Source organism: Mesocricetus auratus, unplaced genomic scaffold, assembly GCF_017639785.1.
Source record: "Mesocricetus auratus isolate SY011 unplaced genomic scaffold, BCM_Maur_2.0 Super-Scaffold_100013, whole genome shotgun sequence".
NCBI classification, from domain to species: Eukaryota; Metazoa; Chordata; class Mammalia; order Rodentia; family Cricetidae; genus Mesocricetus; species Mesocricetus auratus.
Window position 1 is genome coordinate 81,282,933 of NW_024429196.1, and position 18,778 is coordinate 81,301,710.

General features: G+C 40.3%; 1 protein-coding gene across 2 annotated transcripts; it reads right to left on the bottom strand.

Annotated features, from left to right (window-relative positions):
• Positions 1-2,155: 2,155 nt before the first annotated feature.
• Positions 2,156-18,359, bottom strand: LOC101835341 (cathepsin 7-like). 2 transcript variants are annotated; one of them, XM_040756236.1, is made up of 7 exons: positions 18,234-18,359; positions 17,829-17,951; positions 17,600-17,746; positions 16,865-17,089; positions 16,251-16,413; positions 3,520-3,637; positions 2,156-2,540 (listed from the first exon to the last, which is right to left on the bottom strand). In XM_040756236.1, the coding sequence occupies exons 1-7, from the start codon at positions 18,357-18,359 to the stop codon at positions 2,441-2,443; spliced, it is 1,002 nt and encodes a 333-aa protein (XP_040612170.1). In that variant the 3' UTR covers positions 2,156-2,440. The 2 variants fall into 2 exon arrangements, with proteins under 2 accessions (XP_040612170.1, XP_040612171.1); XM_040756237.1 differs by having other exon boundaries at positions 16,251-16,409; positions 16,861-17,089.
• Positions 18,360-18,778: the final 419 nt, after the last annotated feature.

The following is an 18,778-nucleotide window of genomic DNA, read 5'->3' on the forward strand; positions in this document are numbered from 1 at the left end:
TCACTGTCACAGCCGCTAAGTATAAATGTCTCAGACACAATTAACTGTCCATATATATGCAAGGTCCATTGCAGATTAGCTCAATGTGCCCCCAAAATTCAATTCCGTGTACCCACTAAGAAATCATGGATCATCCAAATGAACAATAGCAGCTACTGGGGGTGGACTGGTCAACACCATCTCTGTCTGATAAAGCTCCCATATAAGGGAGCTACTTGGCATAGAATATTCACAAGTACACTCACAAGGGGTACTCTCTGACACTGTCGTTTCTCAGAGGATCTCTCCGAGTTCTGAGTTTATGGCTCCTCTCTTAACTGAACCAGGCCATCATATATAAAATGAAGAAATTTTCCTGGTAGATATCCCGTAATTTCTCAACAGAAAAGGACAGTAACACTGAGAGCAAAAAAAAATGCATTATCCTGGACACAAAAGTCCCAGTGGAAAGACCTGGGATTAATAAGGAAGGAGCCAATGTCCAAAAGGATCCAGTTCTTTCTTGACTACATGCACATGCATTTAGCATTTCCTGCATTTCACACAAGGCAAGTCTTCAAAGGAATAGGACCTCACCTTTTGGCCACTGGACAAAATGGATGGACAGGAAATGTCAATCATGCCTATATAGTAGAATATATGTTTATTGTGTTTTGCAGGTGAAAAGCACACAGCAGGAGGCCTTCCGGCCCCAGAAAGAAAAGCTGAGTTTTATTATCTTCATAGTTCCACACTGCCTATCATTCATCATCGGCTTTTCCACCACAATTGTGGGATCGTGAGGTGCCAGAAGAAATGAGACTATCACTGCTGCAGTCATAGGAACTGAGAATTAAGACTCACCAAGAACGTGGACTCCATTTGACCAGGATGCCTGCTTTGCTAGTGCCACATGGGAAGAAGAAGAGTCAAAGAACTACTGTTTAAGGAGGATGATAACACAGTCCTTATCAAATTGCTGCTTGGAAGACTGTACCAAAGAGTGGTATATAGATGCAGGGTTCATTTGTATGGAGTCCTGCAATAAAAGGGGAGAGGGAGCTTCCTTTCATGCGCAGAAGAATAGGTGAATTTTACAGTAAGGAGCAGACTGAGACTCAATAGATAGAACGTTGACAAAAAAAATACTGTGGGGTAAAGAGGATTCTGGCCAAGCAGACGTCCTATTTAATGTGTATGTACAGAAAAGCACTCCCAGACTTCTGTCTCCATGATGACCATGCAGGTAAGGTTACCAAGACCCAATATCCAATCTCTGAAGTCAAGTACTAGAAGCTGAAATGAGATCTGCGTATACTGGTCATTTGTTATGAACTGAGGGTCCATGCTAATACCTACCCTACATGCTTGATCCCAGAGATAGCTCTAAATGGTACACACCAAAATAATACATATGTAGTAATTTATATGTGTCACATTTTTCTGAATGTGCATGCCTGAGGCAAAGTTGAATGCATCAGATAGTTGAGCCTGAGGATTATCAACCATAGGCAATAAGAGACTAGGACCCTGAATGGCAAAAGCCTGTGTTGAAAGCAAGGTCAGCGCTCAAGCACATTGAAGCGCTGAACATTCTGGAAGATCGGTTCTGTAATTGCAGACTTGGGTTATCTTGATTTCCGGGGACACAGTCACAGACAAACTAGAATGGGATTGGGTTGCTGGAAAGAGGGTAGCGTCACAGCCTATCACAATGTGGTGGGGGACACAGTCACATCAAACTCCACAGAGGGGTGAAGAACTGAAACTGGGTGAATTCGTGTCAGCTGAAAAACATCAAACTCAGAGGGGTTTTCATGTAGTCTTTAGGAGCAGGGATGCTGATATACAAATCACACTCTGGATGCAATGAACATCCAATGACTGAAGGCCACCCATGACAGAGGAGCTGCCCACTCTTCCTCCTGGAACAGCAGCACCACACGCAGTTCAAGATGAATACTATGTTTGATCATTAAAACAAAAAGGTCATCTCCCAAAATGAAATACTAAATAATACCTTTGAATTTGACTTTTATTTTTAAAGGTCTTTTTCAGTACAGTGAAAAAGTTAAAGTCAAGTCACTACAGGAAGTCTTTTTTTGGGGGGGACAGGTTTTCTCTGTGTAGCTTTGTAGACCAGAATGGCCTTGAACTCCTAGAGACACCTGCCTCTGCCTCCTGAGTGGTGGAATTAAAGCCATTCACCATCACTACCTCCACCACCACCACCCAGCGGCAACTACAGGAAGTCTTAACAGAAATGGGTGCAGAGCATCAGTTACAGTAGCTGTCATGTATTAGTAGAGTAAGCAAAAACCACAGATTTCACATCCTGCCATGGCCTTTCAATGGTTCAAGCATCTCCTGCACTCAGCAGAGGGCATCACTCTGAAGAGGCTGGGGTTCTTCCGTGTGTGCTGCCCCTAATATCTTCTCTGCCTTCTCATCCCCAGGCAGCTCACAATATAGGGTACAAGGCATAGGAAGCAATTCCACAGTAGTTGTTCTGATCTCTGGGAATCTTCATGTAGCCATTTTCTCCCCAATTGTCACCATGGCTGAAAGAAATCAGGTTTCACATTTAATAGACAAGACATATCATCAGAGTGGACTACTACAATAACTCTGCATTTGAGCACTGAGCCAGAGGTCAACTCAGTAGAAAACATCAGAAAAGGTAGAAAATCAATTCCAGAGTATCACAAGTTATCTTACAGAGGACAGCAAAAAAAAATCACACCAGGGGAAATTAGGGCATCTTCCACCCATGGGTTGTTCAGAAATTACCAATGAGAAAATGCAAAATCAATGGTGCAAAGATTATATTAACTACCAAGAAAACAGTGACTCTGTGTTCATATATTATATTAGTTGCTTTACTGTCTAATCACAGAGGTCTGAAGTTTAAGTCCAAGTTCCACCTAAAAAGCCAAAATGAGGCTGAAACTATATATTAGTGCCTAGGAGCACTAGGAGTTCTTCCACAGGACAACAGTTTCCACCCAGTACACAGGGCAGTGAGCTCACAATCCCCTGTACCTGAAGCTGTGGACAATGTAGTGTCTGTCTGGTCAGCAAGAGCTTCTGCCCACACACAGCATTCACTCACACAGACACACACTTACCACAAGTGAAAGTAACTTTAAAAAAATCTAGAATGTTTTTGCAGTTACTCTGTATTTCCAGAAGCCAATGAATAACTAAAACAAACTAGATAAGCACACTAGCGAAAATATGAAACTCTAGGATCATTGATACTCTCTTTCTCAATGCAGAAGTATTGAGGCGGACAATTGGCATCAGCATGGCCTACACACACTGCACATATACACACAAATACACACACACACACACATGCGCACACACACTCACACACGTACACACACACACACACACACACACACACACACACACACACACTGGAACAACAAAAAAGGAAAGAAAATGTTCCTCTTTCTGTGACTTGTACCTAAACTATAATTACAAATAGAAAGTTCATTCGAAACCTAAAATACAAAAATTTTCAGCAACTTATACCTGTTCTTCACCAGCCAATATTTCCTGCCCTCAGACTCTCTGCCTTCATAGCCAAAGCCAACCAACAACATTGAATGGTTAGGAGAATTACGTCTGCACTTGGGCTCATGGTACATACCTGAAAAAGAAAGTCAATGTAATAAAAGGCACTAGGAATGTGGTGGTAACCCTGATCAACAACAGTAAGTGGGGCACTTTATAATTGGATTGAAGTGGCAGAAATTCCAATAAAAATAGGAACCATGGTTAACAGGAATCCTTGTCCAAGTTCTCATTAAAACCCAAATAAACAAACAAATGAATAAATAAATAAATAAATGTGACCATAACTTTGTTGATAAGTACATCCCGGTAACCACGTAAGATAATTCTTCCACATCTTGTGTTTTTGCTGATATAATCACATTACAAGAAATCGTAGCTAGGTTCTGGCGATGGCATCAGGTACAACAGGCCGGCTTCTGGGCCTGTGTTCCAGTGCCTGGGGATCACCTGGGAACTGCACAGAGCTTCCAATCCCGGCGGGAGCCAAACACCCCAGACTCCAGGAGTTCTCTCCCACCAACGAGGCCAGGAAACCAGAGGAGCCAGGGAGACCAGGGGGAGAAGCTGTTCCGGCCTCAGGATCAGGTACAACAGGATCCAGCAAATGGTCCAGGGGACCAGGTGGGAGCCTAAGCGCCCCAGATTCCTGTTCTTCTTCTCCACCCATGGGACCAGAACGAGGACAAGGAATAGAAGAACCACCAGATTATTGGACTTGCTAGCACCCACCAAAAGGGAACTCTGGTCCCCTAACCACCAAACCAGTAAGGGGCTCTTTCTGCACCCACTAGAAAAAGAGATGGGAAAGAGACAATACAAAAACACACTCAGCAACAGAAAAAGAAATATGACACCACCAGATTCTAGAGACTCCACACCAGCAAGACTCCAACATTCCAATGCGAACGAAGCAGAAGAGAATGACCTTAAAACCACTTTCATGAAAATGATAGAGGCCCTAAGAGAGGATAGAGGAAAATCCCTCAAAGAAATGGAAGAAAAAACAAACCAAAAAAAATGCAAGAACTGGAAGAAAAAACAAACGAAAAAATGCAAGAATTGGAAGAAAAAACAAACCAAAAAAAGGCAGGAAATGGAAGAAAAAACAAAGCAAAAAATGCAAGGAATAGAAGAAAAAACAAAGCAAAAAAATGAAAGAAATGGAAGAAGAAACAAAGCAAAAAAGGCATGAAATGGAAGAAAAACAAAGCAAAAAAGGTAGGAAATGGAAGAAGAAATGTACCAAAAAAGGCATGAAATGGAAGAAACAAAGCAAAAAATGCAAGAAACAAGTCCAACAAATCCTTAACACAAAACATCCAGGAAATATGGGACACCATGAAAAGACCAAACCTAAGAATAATAGGTATAGAAGAAGGAGAAAAAAACACCTCAAAGGGGCAGAAAACATATTCAACAAAATCATAGAAGAAAATTTTCCCAACCTTAAGAAAGACATGCCAATGAAGGTACAAGAAGCTTACAGAACACAAAATAGAGTGGACCACTAAAAAAAGTCTCCTCGCCACATAATAATCAAGACCCCAAATATACAGAATAAAGAAAGAATATTAAGAGTAGCTAAGGAAAAAGATCAAGTAACATATAAAGGCAAACCTATCAGAATTACACCTGACTTCTCCATGGAAACTCTGAAAGCCAGAAGGTCCTGGATAGATATTCTACCAACACTAAGAGACCATGGATGCCAGCCCAGACTACTATACCCGGCAAAGCTCTCAATCACTATAGATGGAGAAAACAAGGTATCCCATGACAAAACTGGATTCAAGCAATACTTATCCACTAACCCAGCCCTACAGAAACTTTTGGAAGGAAAACTCCAACCTAAGGAAACTAACTACAACCAGAAAAACATAGGCATTAGAGAATCCATCTCTACCAACATCCAAAAGAACAAAGGGGTGAAATTCCACACATAATTCCACCAACAACAAACATTGTAAATCAAGGAAGGATAAGCAATCAATGGTCATTAATATCCCTCAACATTAATGGCTTTAATTCACCCATAAAAAGACACAGGCTAGCAGAATGGATTCAAACACAGAAACCTTCCTTCTGCTGCATACAAGAAACACACCTCACTCGCCCTCAAAGACAGACATTTCCTGAGAGTTAAAGGTTGGGAAAATTTTTTTCAATCAAATGGACCCAAGAAACAATCAGGGGTAGCAATCCTAATATCTAATAAACTAGACTTTAAAATAAAATCAATCAAAAGAGATGAAGGAGGTCATTACATACTCATCACAGGTGAAATCCACCAAGATGAAGTGTCTATCCTGAACATCTGTGTCCCAAATACAAAGGCATCCACATTCATAAAAGAAACATTATTAGAACTTAATCACATAAAGCCCCAAACAGTTATAGCAGGAGATTTCAAAACACCACTCTTACCACTAGACAGGAATACCAGACAGAAACACAACAAAGAAACAAGGGTCTAATAGAAGTAATGACACAACTGGGATTAACAGACATCTATAGAACATTTCATCCACATAAAAAAGAATATACCTTCTTCTCACCACCACATGGAACCTTCTCAAAAATCGACCACATACTTGGCAACATATCAAATCTCAGCAGCTACAAAAATTTGGGATAACTCCATGCATCTTATCAGACCACCATGCTTTAAAATTAGAATTCAACAACAACACAAATTGCAGAAAACCTACAAACTCATGGAAATTGAATACTCATCAACTGCACCATTCTTGGGTCAAAGAAGAAATACAAAAAGAAATTAAAGACTTCCTCGAATTCAATGAGAATAAAGATTTAACATACCCAAACTTATAGGACACTTTGAAAGCAGTGCTACGGGGTAAGTTCATAGCACTAAGCGCCAACACAAAGAAACTAGAGAACAGTTATACTAGAGAATTAACAGCACAGCTGAAAGCTCTAGAACACAAAGAAGCAAACTCCCCCAGGAGGAGTAGACGCCAGGAAATAATCAAATTGAGGGCTGAAATCAATGAAGTGGAAACTGGGAAAACAATACAAAGAATCCATGCAACGAAGAGTTGGTTCTTTGAGAAAGTCAACAAGATAGACAAACCTTTGTCCAAACTTACCCAACAGCAGAGCATGAACATGCAAATTAACAAAATCAGAAATGAAAAGGGGGACATAACAATAGACTCTGAGGAAATCCAGAGAATCATCATGTCATACTTTGAAAACCTGTACTCCACAAAATTGGAAAATTTAAAGGAAATGGACAACTTCCTGGATAGCTATCACTTGCCAAAACTAAATCAGAACAGATAAGCAATTTAAATAGACCTATAAACCCTATGGAAATAGAAACAGTCATCAAAAGTCTCCCAATCAAAAAAAGTCCAGGTCCAGATGGTCTCAGAGCAGAATTCTACCAGAAATTCAAAGAACAGCTTATACCAATTCTTCTCAAAGCATTCCACACAATAGAAGCAGAAGGGTCTTTGCCAAATGCTTTCTATGAGGTTTCAAAAACCTTTATCCCCAAGCCACACACAAACACAACTAAGAAAAAGAACTTCAGACCAATATCCCTCAGGAACATTGAAGAAAAAATAATCAATAAAATACTGACAAATCAGATCCAAGAACACATCAAAACAAACATTCACCACGATCAAGTAGGTTTCATCCCAGGGATGCAGGGATGGTTCAACATACGAAAATCAATCAATGTAATCCACCATATAAACAAGCTGAAAAACAAAAATCACATGATCACCTCACTACATGCCAAAAAAGCCTTTGACAAAATCCAACACCCCTTCATGATAAAGGTCTTGGAGAGATCTGGGATAACAGGGACATACTTAAACATAATAAAAGCTATATAGAGTAAACCAACAGCCAACTTCAAACTAAATGGACAGAAACTCAACGAATTCCTCTAAAATCAGGAACAAAATAAGGCTGTCCACTCTCTCCATACCTTTTCAACATGGTACTTGAAGTTCTAGCCATTGCCATACGACAACAAAGGGGGATCAAGGGGATACAAATTGGGAAGGAAGAGGTCAAACTTTCACGGTTTGCAGATGATACGAAAGTTTACATCAATGACCCAAAGAACTCTACCAGGGAACTCTTACAGCTGATTAACACCTTCAGCAAAGTGGCAGGCTACAAGATCAACTCAAGAAAATCAGTAGCCCTACTGTATACAGATGATAAAAGGGCTGACAAAGAAATGAGAGAATCAACACCCTTTACAATTGCAACAAACAACATAAAATACCTTGGGGTAACACTAACCAAACAAGTGAAAGACCTGTATCACAAGAACTTTGAATCTTTAAAGAAAGAAATTAAAGAAGCCCTCAGAAAATGGAAAGATCTCCCATGCTCTGGGAGAGGTAGGATCAATATATAAAAATGGCAATCCTGCCAAAAACAATCTACACATTCAATGCAATCCCCATTAACATCCTAGCACAATTCTTCACAGACCTTGAAAGAACAATCATCAATTTTGTATGGAAAAACAAAAGACCCAAGATAGCCAAGACAACCCTGTTCAACAAGGCAACGTCCGGAGGCATCACCATCCCTGACCTCAAGCTCTATTATAGAGCTATATTCATGAAAAGAGCTTGGTATTGGAACATTAATAGACAGGTAAACCAATGGAATCTAATTGAAAACCCAGATATTAACCCACACACGTATGAACATCTGATCTTTGACAAAGAAGCTAAAAATATACAATGAAATAAAGAAAGCATCTTGAACAAATGGTGCTGGCATAACTGGAGGCTGACATGTAGAAAAATGTGGATCAAGCCATGTTTTTTGCCATGCACAAAACATAAATCCAAATGGATCAACATAAATCCAGGTACACTGAACCTCTTAGAAGAGAAAGTGGGTGGTACCCTTGAACGAATTGGTACAGGAGACATAACAACACTAGCACAGACAATGAGATCAACAATTAATAAATGGGACCTCCTGAAACTGAGAAGCTTCTGTAATGCAAAGGGCATAGTCAGCAAGACAAAAAGGCAGCCCACAGATGGGAAAAATTATTCACTAATGCCACATCTGACAGAGGGTTGATCTCCAAAATTTACAAAGAACTCAAGAAGCAAGTCTCCAAAACACCAAAGGACCCAATTAGAAAGTAGGCTGCAGAACTAAATAGAGAATTTTCAATAGAGGAGTCTAAATTGCCTGAGAGGCACTTGAGAAAGTGCTCAACATCCTTAGACATCCGGGAAATGCAAAGCAAAACAAATCTGAGATACCATCTCACTCCTATCAGAATGGCTAAAATCATCAAACACAAACAACAATTTATGCTGGAGAAGATGTGGTGAAAGAGGGACACTCCTCCATTGATGGTGGGAGTGCCAACTGGTTCAGCCACATTGGAAATCAATATGGAGATTCCTCAGAAAAATGGGAATAAACCTACCACAAGACCTAGCAACTCCACTCTTAGGCATATATCCAAAGGATGCCCATTCATACAAGGATGTCTGTTCCACTATGCTCATAGCAGCATTATTTGTAATAGCCAGAACTTAGAAGCAACCTAGATGCCCCTCACCCAAAGAGTGGAAAGAAAAAATGTGGTACATTTACACAATAGAGTACTATTCAGCAGAAAAAAACAATGTAATCCTGAGATTTGCAGGCAAATGGATGACATTAGAAGAAACCATCCTGAGTGAGGTAACCCAATCACAAAAAGAGAAACATGGCATGTACTCTCTCATCTATGGATTTTAGACATAGATCTGGGTAGTGCCAGCCTACAATCCCATGGCCAGAGAGTCTGGGAAACAGAAACTTCATTCAGTGGCTGATGGAAGAAGAGGCAGACTCCCTTGGTTAAGCACTGAGCTGAACTCAAGATAGCCAGTAACAGAGAGGGAGGACTGATGACCAAAGGGATTAAGACTGGGCTGGTTTAACCCCCAGAAACAGCTTACCTGACAAAGGTTAACTCTTGAATACCAGGCATCAGCCTGAGAATCCAGCATGGGACTGATGAAGACCCCCTGAATGTGGGTGTCACTGAGGAGGCCTAGGTAATCTATTGAGCCTTGGGCAGCAGATCATTACTCATCCCGAGTATACACATGGACTTTGGACTCCCATCCAACAATTGGAGGTGCACTCTCACCCTGAACACTTGGGGGAGGGTCTCAGCCCTGCCCTGTATGAAATGACAGACTATGGACACCGCCATGTAGGTTCTCACCCTCCCTGGGGAAATGAAGGGGTAATGGGGGGTTGGGGGGAGGGCACAGGAGGAGGGGAGGGAAAGGGTGAGGGACCTGGAACTGACTTGTGAAGCAACCTTGTTTCTTATCTAAATTTAAACTGAAAAATAAATTTTAAAAAAAGACAAAAAAGAAATCGTAGCTAAACATTCATTTCAATTCATGTCAATTCCAGGTCCCTCTCTGCTTCCATCCCCTCCTCCCGTCCCCTCCCACCAACCCCTCCAATATCCCCTCATTTCCCCAGGGAGGGTGATGTCCTCCATGGGGTGTCCTTAGTCTGTCATTTCATCCAGGGCAGGGCCTAGACCCTCCCCCAAGAGTTCAGGGTTTGAGTGCATCAAACATTGTTGGATGGGAGTCCAAAGACCATGTGTATACTTGGGATGAATATTGATCTACTGCCCATGGCTCAATAGATTACCTAGGACTCCTCACTGACACCCACATTCAGGGGGTCTTGATCAGTCCCATGCTGGATTCCCAGGCATCAGTCTGGGATTCAAGACCTAACCCATTCAGGTCAGCTGTTTCTGGGGGTTAAACCAGCCCAGTCTTAATCCCTTTGGTCATCAGGCCTCCCTTTCTGTTACTGGCTTTCTTGAGTTCAGCTCAGTGTTTAGCCACGGGAGTCTGCCTCTGCTTGCATCAGCCACTGAATGAAGGTTCTGTTTCCCAGACACTCTGGCCATGGGATTGTAGGCTGGCACTCCCCAGATCTAAGTCTAATTTTCATATATGAGAGAGTACATGCCATGTTTCTCTTTTTGTGACTGGGTTACCTCTCTCAGCATGATTTCTTCTAGTGTCATCCATTTGCCTGCAAATTTCAGGATTCCATTGTATTTTTCTGCTGAATAGTACTCCATTGTGTAAATGTACCACATTTTCTCTATCCACTCTTCAGTTGAGGGGCATCTAGGTTGCTTCCAAGTTCTGGCTATTACAAATAATGCTGCTATGAACATAGTGGAACAGACATTCTTGTTGTATGAAAGGGCATCTTTTGTTTATATGCCTAAGAGTGGAGTTGCTGGGTCTTGTGGTAGGTTTGTTCCCATTTTTCTGAGGAATCTCCATATTGATTTCCAAAGTGGCTGAACCAGTTGGCACTCCCACCAGCAATGGAGGAGTGTCCCCGTTTCACCACATCCTCTCCAGCATAAATTGTCATTGGTGTTTTTTATTTTAGCCATTCTGACAAGAGTGGATGGTATCTCATAGTTGTTTTGATTTGCATTTCCCAGATGGCTAAGGATCTCTCACCCATTTTAGACTCCTCTACTGAAAATTCTCTATTTAGTTCTGCAGCCCACTTTTTAATTGCATCCTTTGGTGTTTTGGAGACTTGCTTCTTGAGTTCTTTGTAAATTTTGGAAATCAGCCCTCTGTCAGTGCGGGATTAGTGAATATTTTTCCCATCTGTGGGCTGCCTTTTTGTCTTGCTGACTATGTCCTTTGCCTTACAATAGCTTCTCAGTTTCAGGAGGTCCCATTTATTAACTGATGATCTCACTGTCTGTGCTACTGGTGGTATGTTCAGAAAGCTGTCTCCTGTACCAATTCGTTCAAGGGTATTACCCACTTTCTCTTCTAAAAGGTTCAGTGTGGCTGGATTTATGTTGAGGAGTTTGATCCAATTGGACTTAAGTTTTGGCATGGCGATTAACATGGATTGATCTGCATTCTTCGACATGCCAGCCTCCAGTTATGCCAGCATCATTTGTTGATGATGCTTTCTTGTTTCCATTGTATATTTTTAGCTTCTTTGTCAAAGATCAGATGTTCATACATGTGTGCGTTAATATCAGGGTTTTCAATTTGATTCCATTGTTCTACCTGTATGTTTTTGTGCCAATACCAAGCTGTTTTCAGGACTATAGCTCTATAATAGACCTTGAAGTCAGGGATGGTGATGCCTCCGGACGTTGCCTTGTTGAACAGGGTTGTCTTGGCTATCTTGGGTCTTTTGTTTTTCCATACAAAATTGATGATTGTTCTTTCAAGGTCTGTGAAGAATTATGCTAGGATGTTAATGGGGATTGCATTGAATCTGTAGATTGCTTTTGGCAGGATTGCCATATTTATATATTGATCCTACCTCTCCCAGAGCATGGGAGATCTTTCCATTTTCTGAGGGCTTCTTTAATTTCTTTTTTTAAAGAATGGTGCAGTTGTGCATTATTCAATTTCCATGAGTTTGTAGGTTTTCTGCAATTTGTGTTGTTGTTGAATTCTAATTTTAACACATGGTGGTCTGATAAGATACATGGAGTTATTCCAATTTTTTTTGTAGCTGCTGAGGTTTGACATGTTACCAAGTATGTGGTCGATTTTTAAGAAGGTTCCATGTGGTGGTGAGAAGAAGGTATATTTTTTTATGTGGATGAAATGTTCTACAGATATCTGTTAATCCCAGTTGGGTCATTACTTCTATTAGACCCTTTGCTTCTTTGTTGAGTTTCTGTCTGGTAGTCCTGTCTAGTGGTGAGAGTGGGGTGTTGAAATCTCCCACTATAAGTGTGTGGGGCTTTATATGTGATTTAAGTTTTAGTAATGTTTCTTCTACAAATGTGGATTCCTTTGTATTTGGGGCATAGATGTTCAAGATAAAAATTTCATCTTGCTGGATTTTGCCTGTGATGAGTATGTAATGATCTCCTTCATTTCTTTTGATTGATTTTATTTTAAAGTCTAATTTTTTAGATATTAGGATTGCTATCCCTGCTTGTTTCTTGGCTCGATTTGATTGGAAAATCTTTTCCCAACCTTTAACTCTCAGGTAATGTCTGTTTTTGAGGGTGAAGTGTGTTTCTTGTATGCAGCAGAAGGATGGGTTCTGTCTTCGAATCCATTCTGCTAGCCTGTGTCTTTTTTATGGGTGAGTTAAGGTCATTAATATAGAAGAAGAGATGGGAAAGAGACAATACAAAAACACACTCACCAACAGAAAAACAAATATGATTCCTGTTCTTCTTCTCCACCCATGGGACCAGAACGAGGACAAGGAATAGAAGAACCACCAGATTATTGGACTTGCTAGCACCCACCAAAAGGGAACTCTGGTCCCCTAACCACCAAACCAGTAAGGGGCTCTTTCTGCACCCACTAGAAAAAGAGATGGGAAAGAGACAATACAAAAACACACTCAGCAACAGAAAAAGAAATATGACACCACCAGATTCTAGAGACTCCACACCAGCAAGACTCCAACATTCCAATGCGAACGAAGCAGAAGAGAATGAACTTAAAACCACCTTCATGAAAATGATAGAGACCCTAAAAAGGATATAGGAAAATCCCTCAAAAAATGGATGAAAAACAAAAGAAAAAATGGAAAAAATGGAAAAAACATACCAAAAAATGCAAGAAGTTGAAGAAAAAAAACAAGCCCAAAATGCAAGAAATGGAAGAAAAAACAAAGCAAAAAAGGCAGGAAATAGAAGAAAAAACCAAAAATGTGAGAGAGGAACAACAAACCAAAAAATTTATAAAATGCAACAAATGGATGAAAAGATAAACAGAAAATTGCAAGAAACAATTCAAATAGTTTAAGGGTTGAAAATTGAAGTAAAGACAATTAAAAAACACAATCTGAAGAAAGGCTGGAAATAGAAAAGCTGGGCAAATGGTCAGGTACTACCGATACAAACATTACCAACAGAATACAAGAGATGGAAGAAAGAATCTCAGGTGTTGAAGATACACTAGGAGAAATGGATTCATCAACCAAAGCAAATTTTAAGTCTAACAACTCCTTTGCATCCAGGAAATATGGGACTCCATGAAAAGACCAAACCTGAGAATAATAGGTATAGAAGAAGGTAAAGAAAACCACCTCAAAGGGGCAGAAAACATATTCAAAAAATCATAGAAGAAAACCATCCCAACCTGAAGAAAGACATGCCAATGAAGGTACAAGAAGCTTACAGAACACAAAATACGTTGGATCACAAAAAGAATTCCCCTCGACACATAATAATCAAGACCCCAAATATACAGAATAAAGAAAGAATATTTAGAGCAGCTAAGGAGAAAGGTCAACTAACATATAAAGGCAAACCTATCAGAATTACACCTGACTTCTCCATGGAAACTCTGAAAGCCAGAAGGTCCTGGATAGATAAGAGACCATGGATGCCAGCCCAGACTACTATACCCGGCAAAGTTCTCAATCACTATAGATGGAGAAAACAAGATATCCCATGACAAAACTAGATTCAAGCAATACTTATCCACTAACCCAGCCCTACAGAAACTTTTAGAATGAAAACTCCAACCCAAGGAAGTTAACTACAACCAGAAAAAAACATAGGCATTAGAGAATCCCACTCCACCAACAACCAAAAGAACAAAGGGGTGGAATTCCACACATAATTCCACCAACAACAACTATTCCAAATCAAAGAAGAATGAGCAATCAATGGTCATTAATATCCCTCAACATTAATGGCCTTATTTCACCCATAAAAAAGACACAGGCTAGCAGAATGGATTCGAAGACAGAAACCTTCCTTGTGCTGCATACAAGAAACACACCTCACCCTCAAAGATAGACATAACCTGAGAGCTAAGGGTTGGGAAAAGATTTTCCATTCAAATGGAGCCAAGAAACAAGCAGGGGTAGCAATCCTAATATCTAATATGAAGGAAGTTCATAGCACTAGGTGTCCACATGAAGAAACTGGAGAATAGTTATATTAGAGAATTAAGAGCACAGCTGAAAGCTCTAGAACACAAAGAAGCAAACTCCCCCAGAAGGAGTAGACGCCAGGAAATAATCAAATTGAGGGCTGAAATCAATGAAGTGGAAACTAGGAAACAATACAAAGAATCAATGCAACGAAGAGTTGGTCCTTTGAGAAAATCAACAAGATAGACAAACCTTTGTCCAAACTACCAAACAGCAGAGCGTGAACATGCAAATTAACAAAATCAAAAATGAAAAGGAGGACATAGCAATGGACTCTGAAGAAATTCAGAGACTCATCAGGTCATACTTTGAAAACCTGTACTCCACAAAATTGGAAAATTTAAAGGGAATGGATGACTTCCTGGATAGCTATCACTTACCAAAATTAAATCAAGAACAGATAAGCAATTTAAATAGACCTATAATCTTACAGGCCTAGACACCACCGGCAACCTTTGCTGGCCCCACCAATGCTGTTTGACTGTATGGTGGTTATGCACATAAAACCCAAAAGAATATGTCAGACTTCAACCTCAGACCTCTGAAACTGGAAGTTAAATACACATTCGAAGAGTGAGAAGGCAGTGAAGTGTAAATACAGATTTGCACAAGTACTGTGAGGATCTGGAATATGTGTTTTAACCCAAGCTAGTATGTTTAACAGATCAGTTTCAGCAGGTGTATTCAAAATTCAAACAGTGACCAAACATTTATACAATTTGTGTACAGGAAACCTAAGCATTTTGGGGGCAGGAATCCTCTATCACTTTTTGTTTCTGTGCCCCATCTGTGCTTTTGTATTGCTAATACAGGATTCTTAAGTATATATATATATATATATATATATATATATAATCCCTATAAATAGAAGCAGTCATCAAAAATCTCCCAAACAAAAATGCCCAGGTCCAGATGGCCTCAGTGCAGAATTCTACCAGAAATGCAAATAACAGCTTATACCAATTATCCCCAAAGTATACTATGCATTAGAAGCTGAAGGGTCTTTGCCAAACTCTTTCTACAAGGCTTCAATAACCTTGATCCCCAAGCCACACAAAGACACAACTAAGAAAAAGAACTTCAGACCAATATCCCTCATGAATATTGATGAAAAATACTCAATAAGATACTGGCAAATTGGATCCAAGAACACATCAAAACAATCAGTCACCACGATCAAGTAGGTTTCATCCCAGGGATGCAGGGATGGTTCAACATACAAAAATCCATCAATGTAATCCATCATATAAACAAGTTGAAAAACAAAAATCGCATGATCATCTCACTAGATGCTGAAAAAGCCTTTGAAAAAATCCAACACCCCTTCATGATAAAGGTCTTGGAGAGATCTGGTATAACAGGAACATACCTAAACATAATAAAAGATATATACAGCAAACCAACAGCCAACATCTAACTAAATGAACAGAAACTAAATATTCATTTCTTAATTTAAGTCACTCCTACTTCTAGGAAAGCAATGGCTCCATATCTTAATATGAGGAACGTGTATAAATGAAGCTAAATAATATGACGAGTAATGAAGTATTCCGATGCATAGGTATGTCATGTCACTAGGAAACGACACACATGATGACCGCATTAACAAGTGTCAAACTTACAATCCCAAACACTCACATCAAATTTTATACACTATTAGGATATCAACCTGGCATGTCCCAAAGGGTCACAAGAACTCTTCATAAATATATAGAAAAACACATACTTACCTCCTGTATATCCACGAAAAGATGCATGTGCAGCATCAATTCTAACAGCAATGGGCCCATTGGTCATTAACGCATTCAGTAGGGCTTCTTCATTCCTTGGGACAATCAAAAAGCGGGCGATCTTAACGACAGAGCGTTCAGGACGGTACCTGCAGCTACCTTCCTTTCAAAAGCAAAGAGTTAAGAGGTTTGCTTACTACCATCTGCCTTCTGGACAGCAAGAACCACAATACTGGCTAGTTTGCACTGGACCATTCCCACATCTGGGCTGCTATAAATCATCCCAGGAAGTGAAATGTCACTGGAAGATTTGCAACAGGAAATCAGATCTCGTGTCTTCAATGACACCTCATAGGTCTTCCTATCAACAAGAAATTTTCATGGTGTGGAAATCTGAATTATGTGTGGAATGCTTTGCACATCCTCCATGTACATAGAAGCAGGAAAAAAACATGGAATCGTGGATTCAACCACGCAGGGGTGGACACTCTAATGGCAGCACTGGTGGTGTGGGAAACTCTACATTCAATGTGAGCTCTGAAGGCAATGCATTTTTTCTGCAATTTCCCTTTACCCCAGCTGAACTGAAAAGAAAACCCGGGTAGCCCACTTACCTTTGCTTCATATGGATAGGTTGCCTCAGCCTCCAGACCTCCATTGTACTTCACATACCGGAAGGCATTATAGATTCTGCCCCCTTTACAGCCATTAGTGCCATAAGTTCTAGAACAGTCCACTAGGTTCTGTACACTCAGTGGGATCAGTCTGCCTGTTTTCTTGAACAGCTGTCCTTCTATGGAACCAGCCACAGCAAAAGCCCAGCAAGCACCACAATCTAACTGAATAGAGAAAAAATATTGTCATCTACAAAAACATATTAACGGCAGCAACTCAAGAGGAGTACTTTATCAAAAATGAGCTATTCTCATTTGGCCGATGCCTAGGTAGGAAGGGTCAGTCTCCGTGGGGAGGTGTTTTATGTCCCAATGGGTAACCACACAGTCACACTCAGATGTGCATGAGACTGTATTCTACTGGATGCCAGGTGTAAGAAATATCAATAATGGAAGAAATTAAGTCTGGAGAGAGATAAAGGGGGGTCACTAGATGGAGACTTAAGAGTAAGTATACTTAGAAATGTATACATTCTACTACACCTTCATGATCCCTATAATTGACAAGGCATGGATCAGGGATTCCTCCTTCCCTTGGACAACAAAGCTATTTGTTACTAGCAGCAGAATGGTAAGGACAGTAACTGTGGCTTCAAGTTATAAAATAAGACAGATGAGTCAATAACTAGTCCCATTGCAGTAGTTGAAGAAGTCAGTCATGTGATGTTGTCATACCTGCCTCCGCACAGGAGTCACATAGCCTTGTGTTCTCCAATCCAAAGTTTTGGGAAATTTGACATCTCCTCGTTTCTGGATGTGTTTCCCATTACTTAGAGTCAGAATTGAGCTCTCCATCATCATTTTCCTCATTTCCTCACCAGTCTTCAAGGAAAGATACATAAAGTTTCCATTCAAACAATAGAAGAGAAAAAGCAGAATACAACACAATTTAAGCCATACTCACCATGTCACCAAATTCATTCATCTCTACAGTGAAGTTGTACATCCCCAGGCCATTCTCCATACTGAGCAGTTTGATCATTTTCACATTTTCTTCCCATACTGCTCTCCTCTGCCTTTCTTCCTCCTGGAAACAAACATAATGAATGGCATTTACTTCTAATTATAACCCTGCACTACCTGACCAAGTGGACTGGCTGCCGCGTATGCATGCAGGTTGTGGGGAGGGATTTTTGGGACGCTAAAGCAAGGCACTCTCAACACATTGATGAGCAGAGATAGTGTTTATCCTGTGTTACATTAATACCTCAGGTAAGGGTGCCATCTATGACCTCGAGCATAACCATGAACCCCCAACAGCAATGAACATGTTCTACGAGGACCCTCTTTGGGTGTCCATGTGACCTACTTGGCTGTATGTTTTATTATTGCTCCTTTTCCACTCCTCCCATTCAGCATCCAAACTGTAATCTGGTGTTGGAGCAGCTGAGGCGACGCCCAAGCACAGGAAGCCCAAGAGGACAGCAAGAATCATGTCTCAAGTACCTACAGAGAGAAGGAAATGAATGGGAGAATACAACAACACTCTTAAGAAACTAAACCATCTATGCAGGATAAAATTATTCTAACCACTCTCCCAGGTATTTACTCAAAGATTTTGGACTAGAGATGCCATGGTTGGCATTTAGTTTTTATATACAATTGCAGACCACTTGGGAAAATTTCTAGAAACTCATGGAAATATCCATATACTGCACATTGACATGATTACAAAAATGATCGTGGATGTCAAAATTCAAAAGGTCACATAACTAAGGACTTGGACAGAAAGGACCTAGAATTTGTAATGATAAAAGTCTTCTCTTATGTGGCATCTGATCCTAAGTACAAGTTCTCCCCAGAAATTGAGATCGCATTGCATGATATCACTTAACACAGAGCAGAATGTGGGCT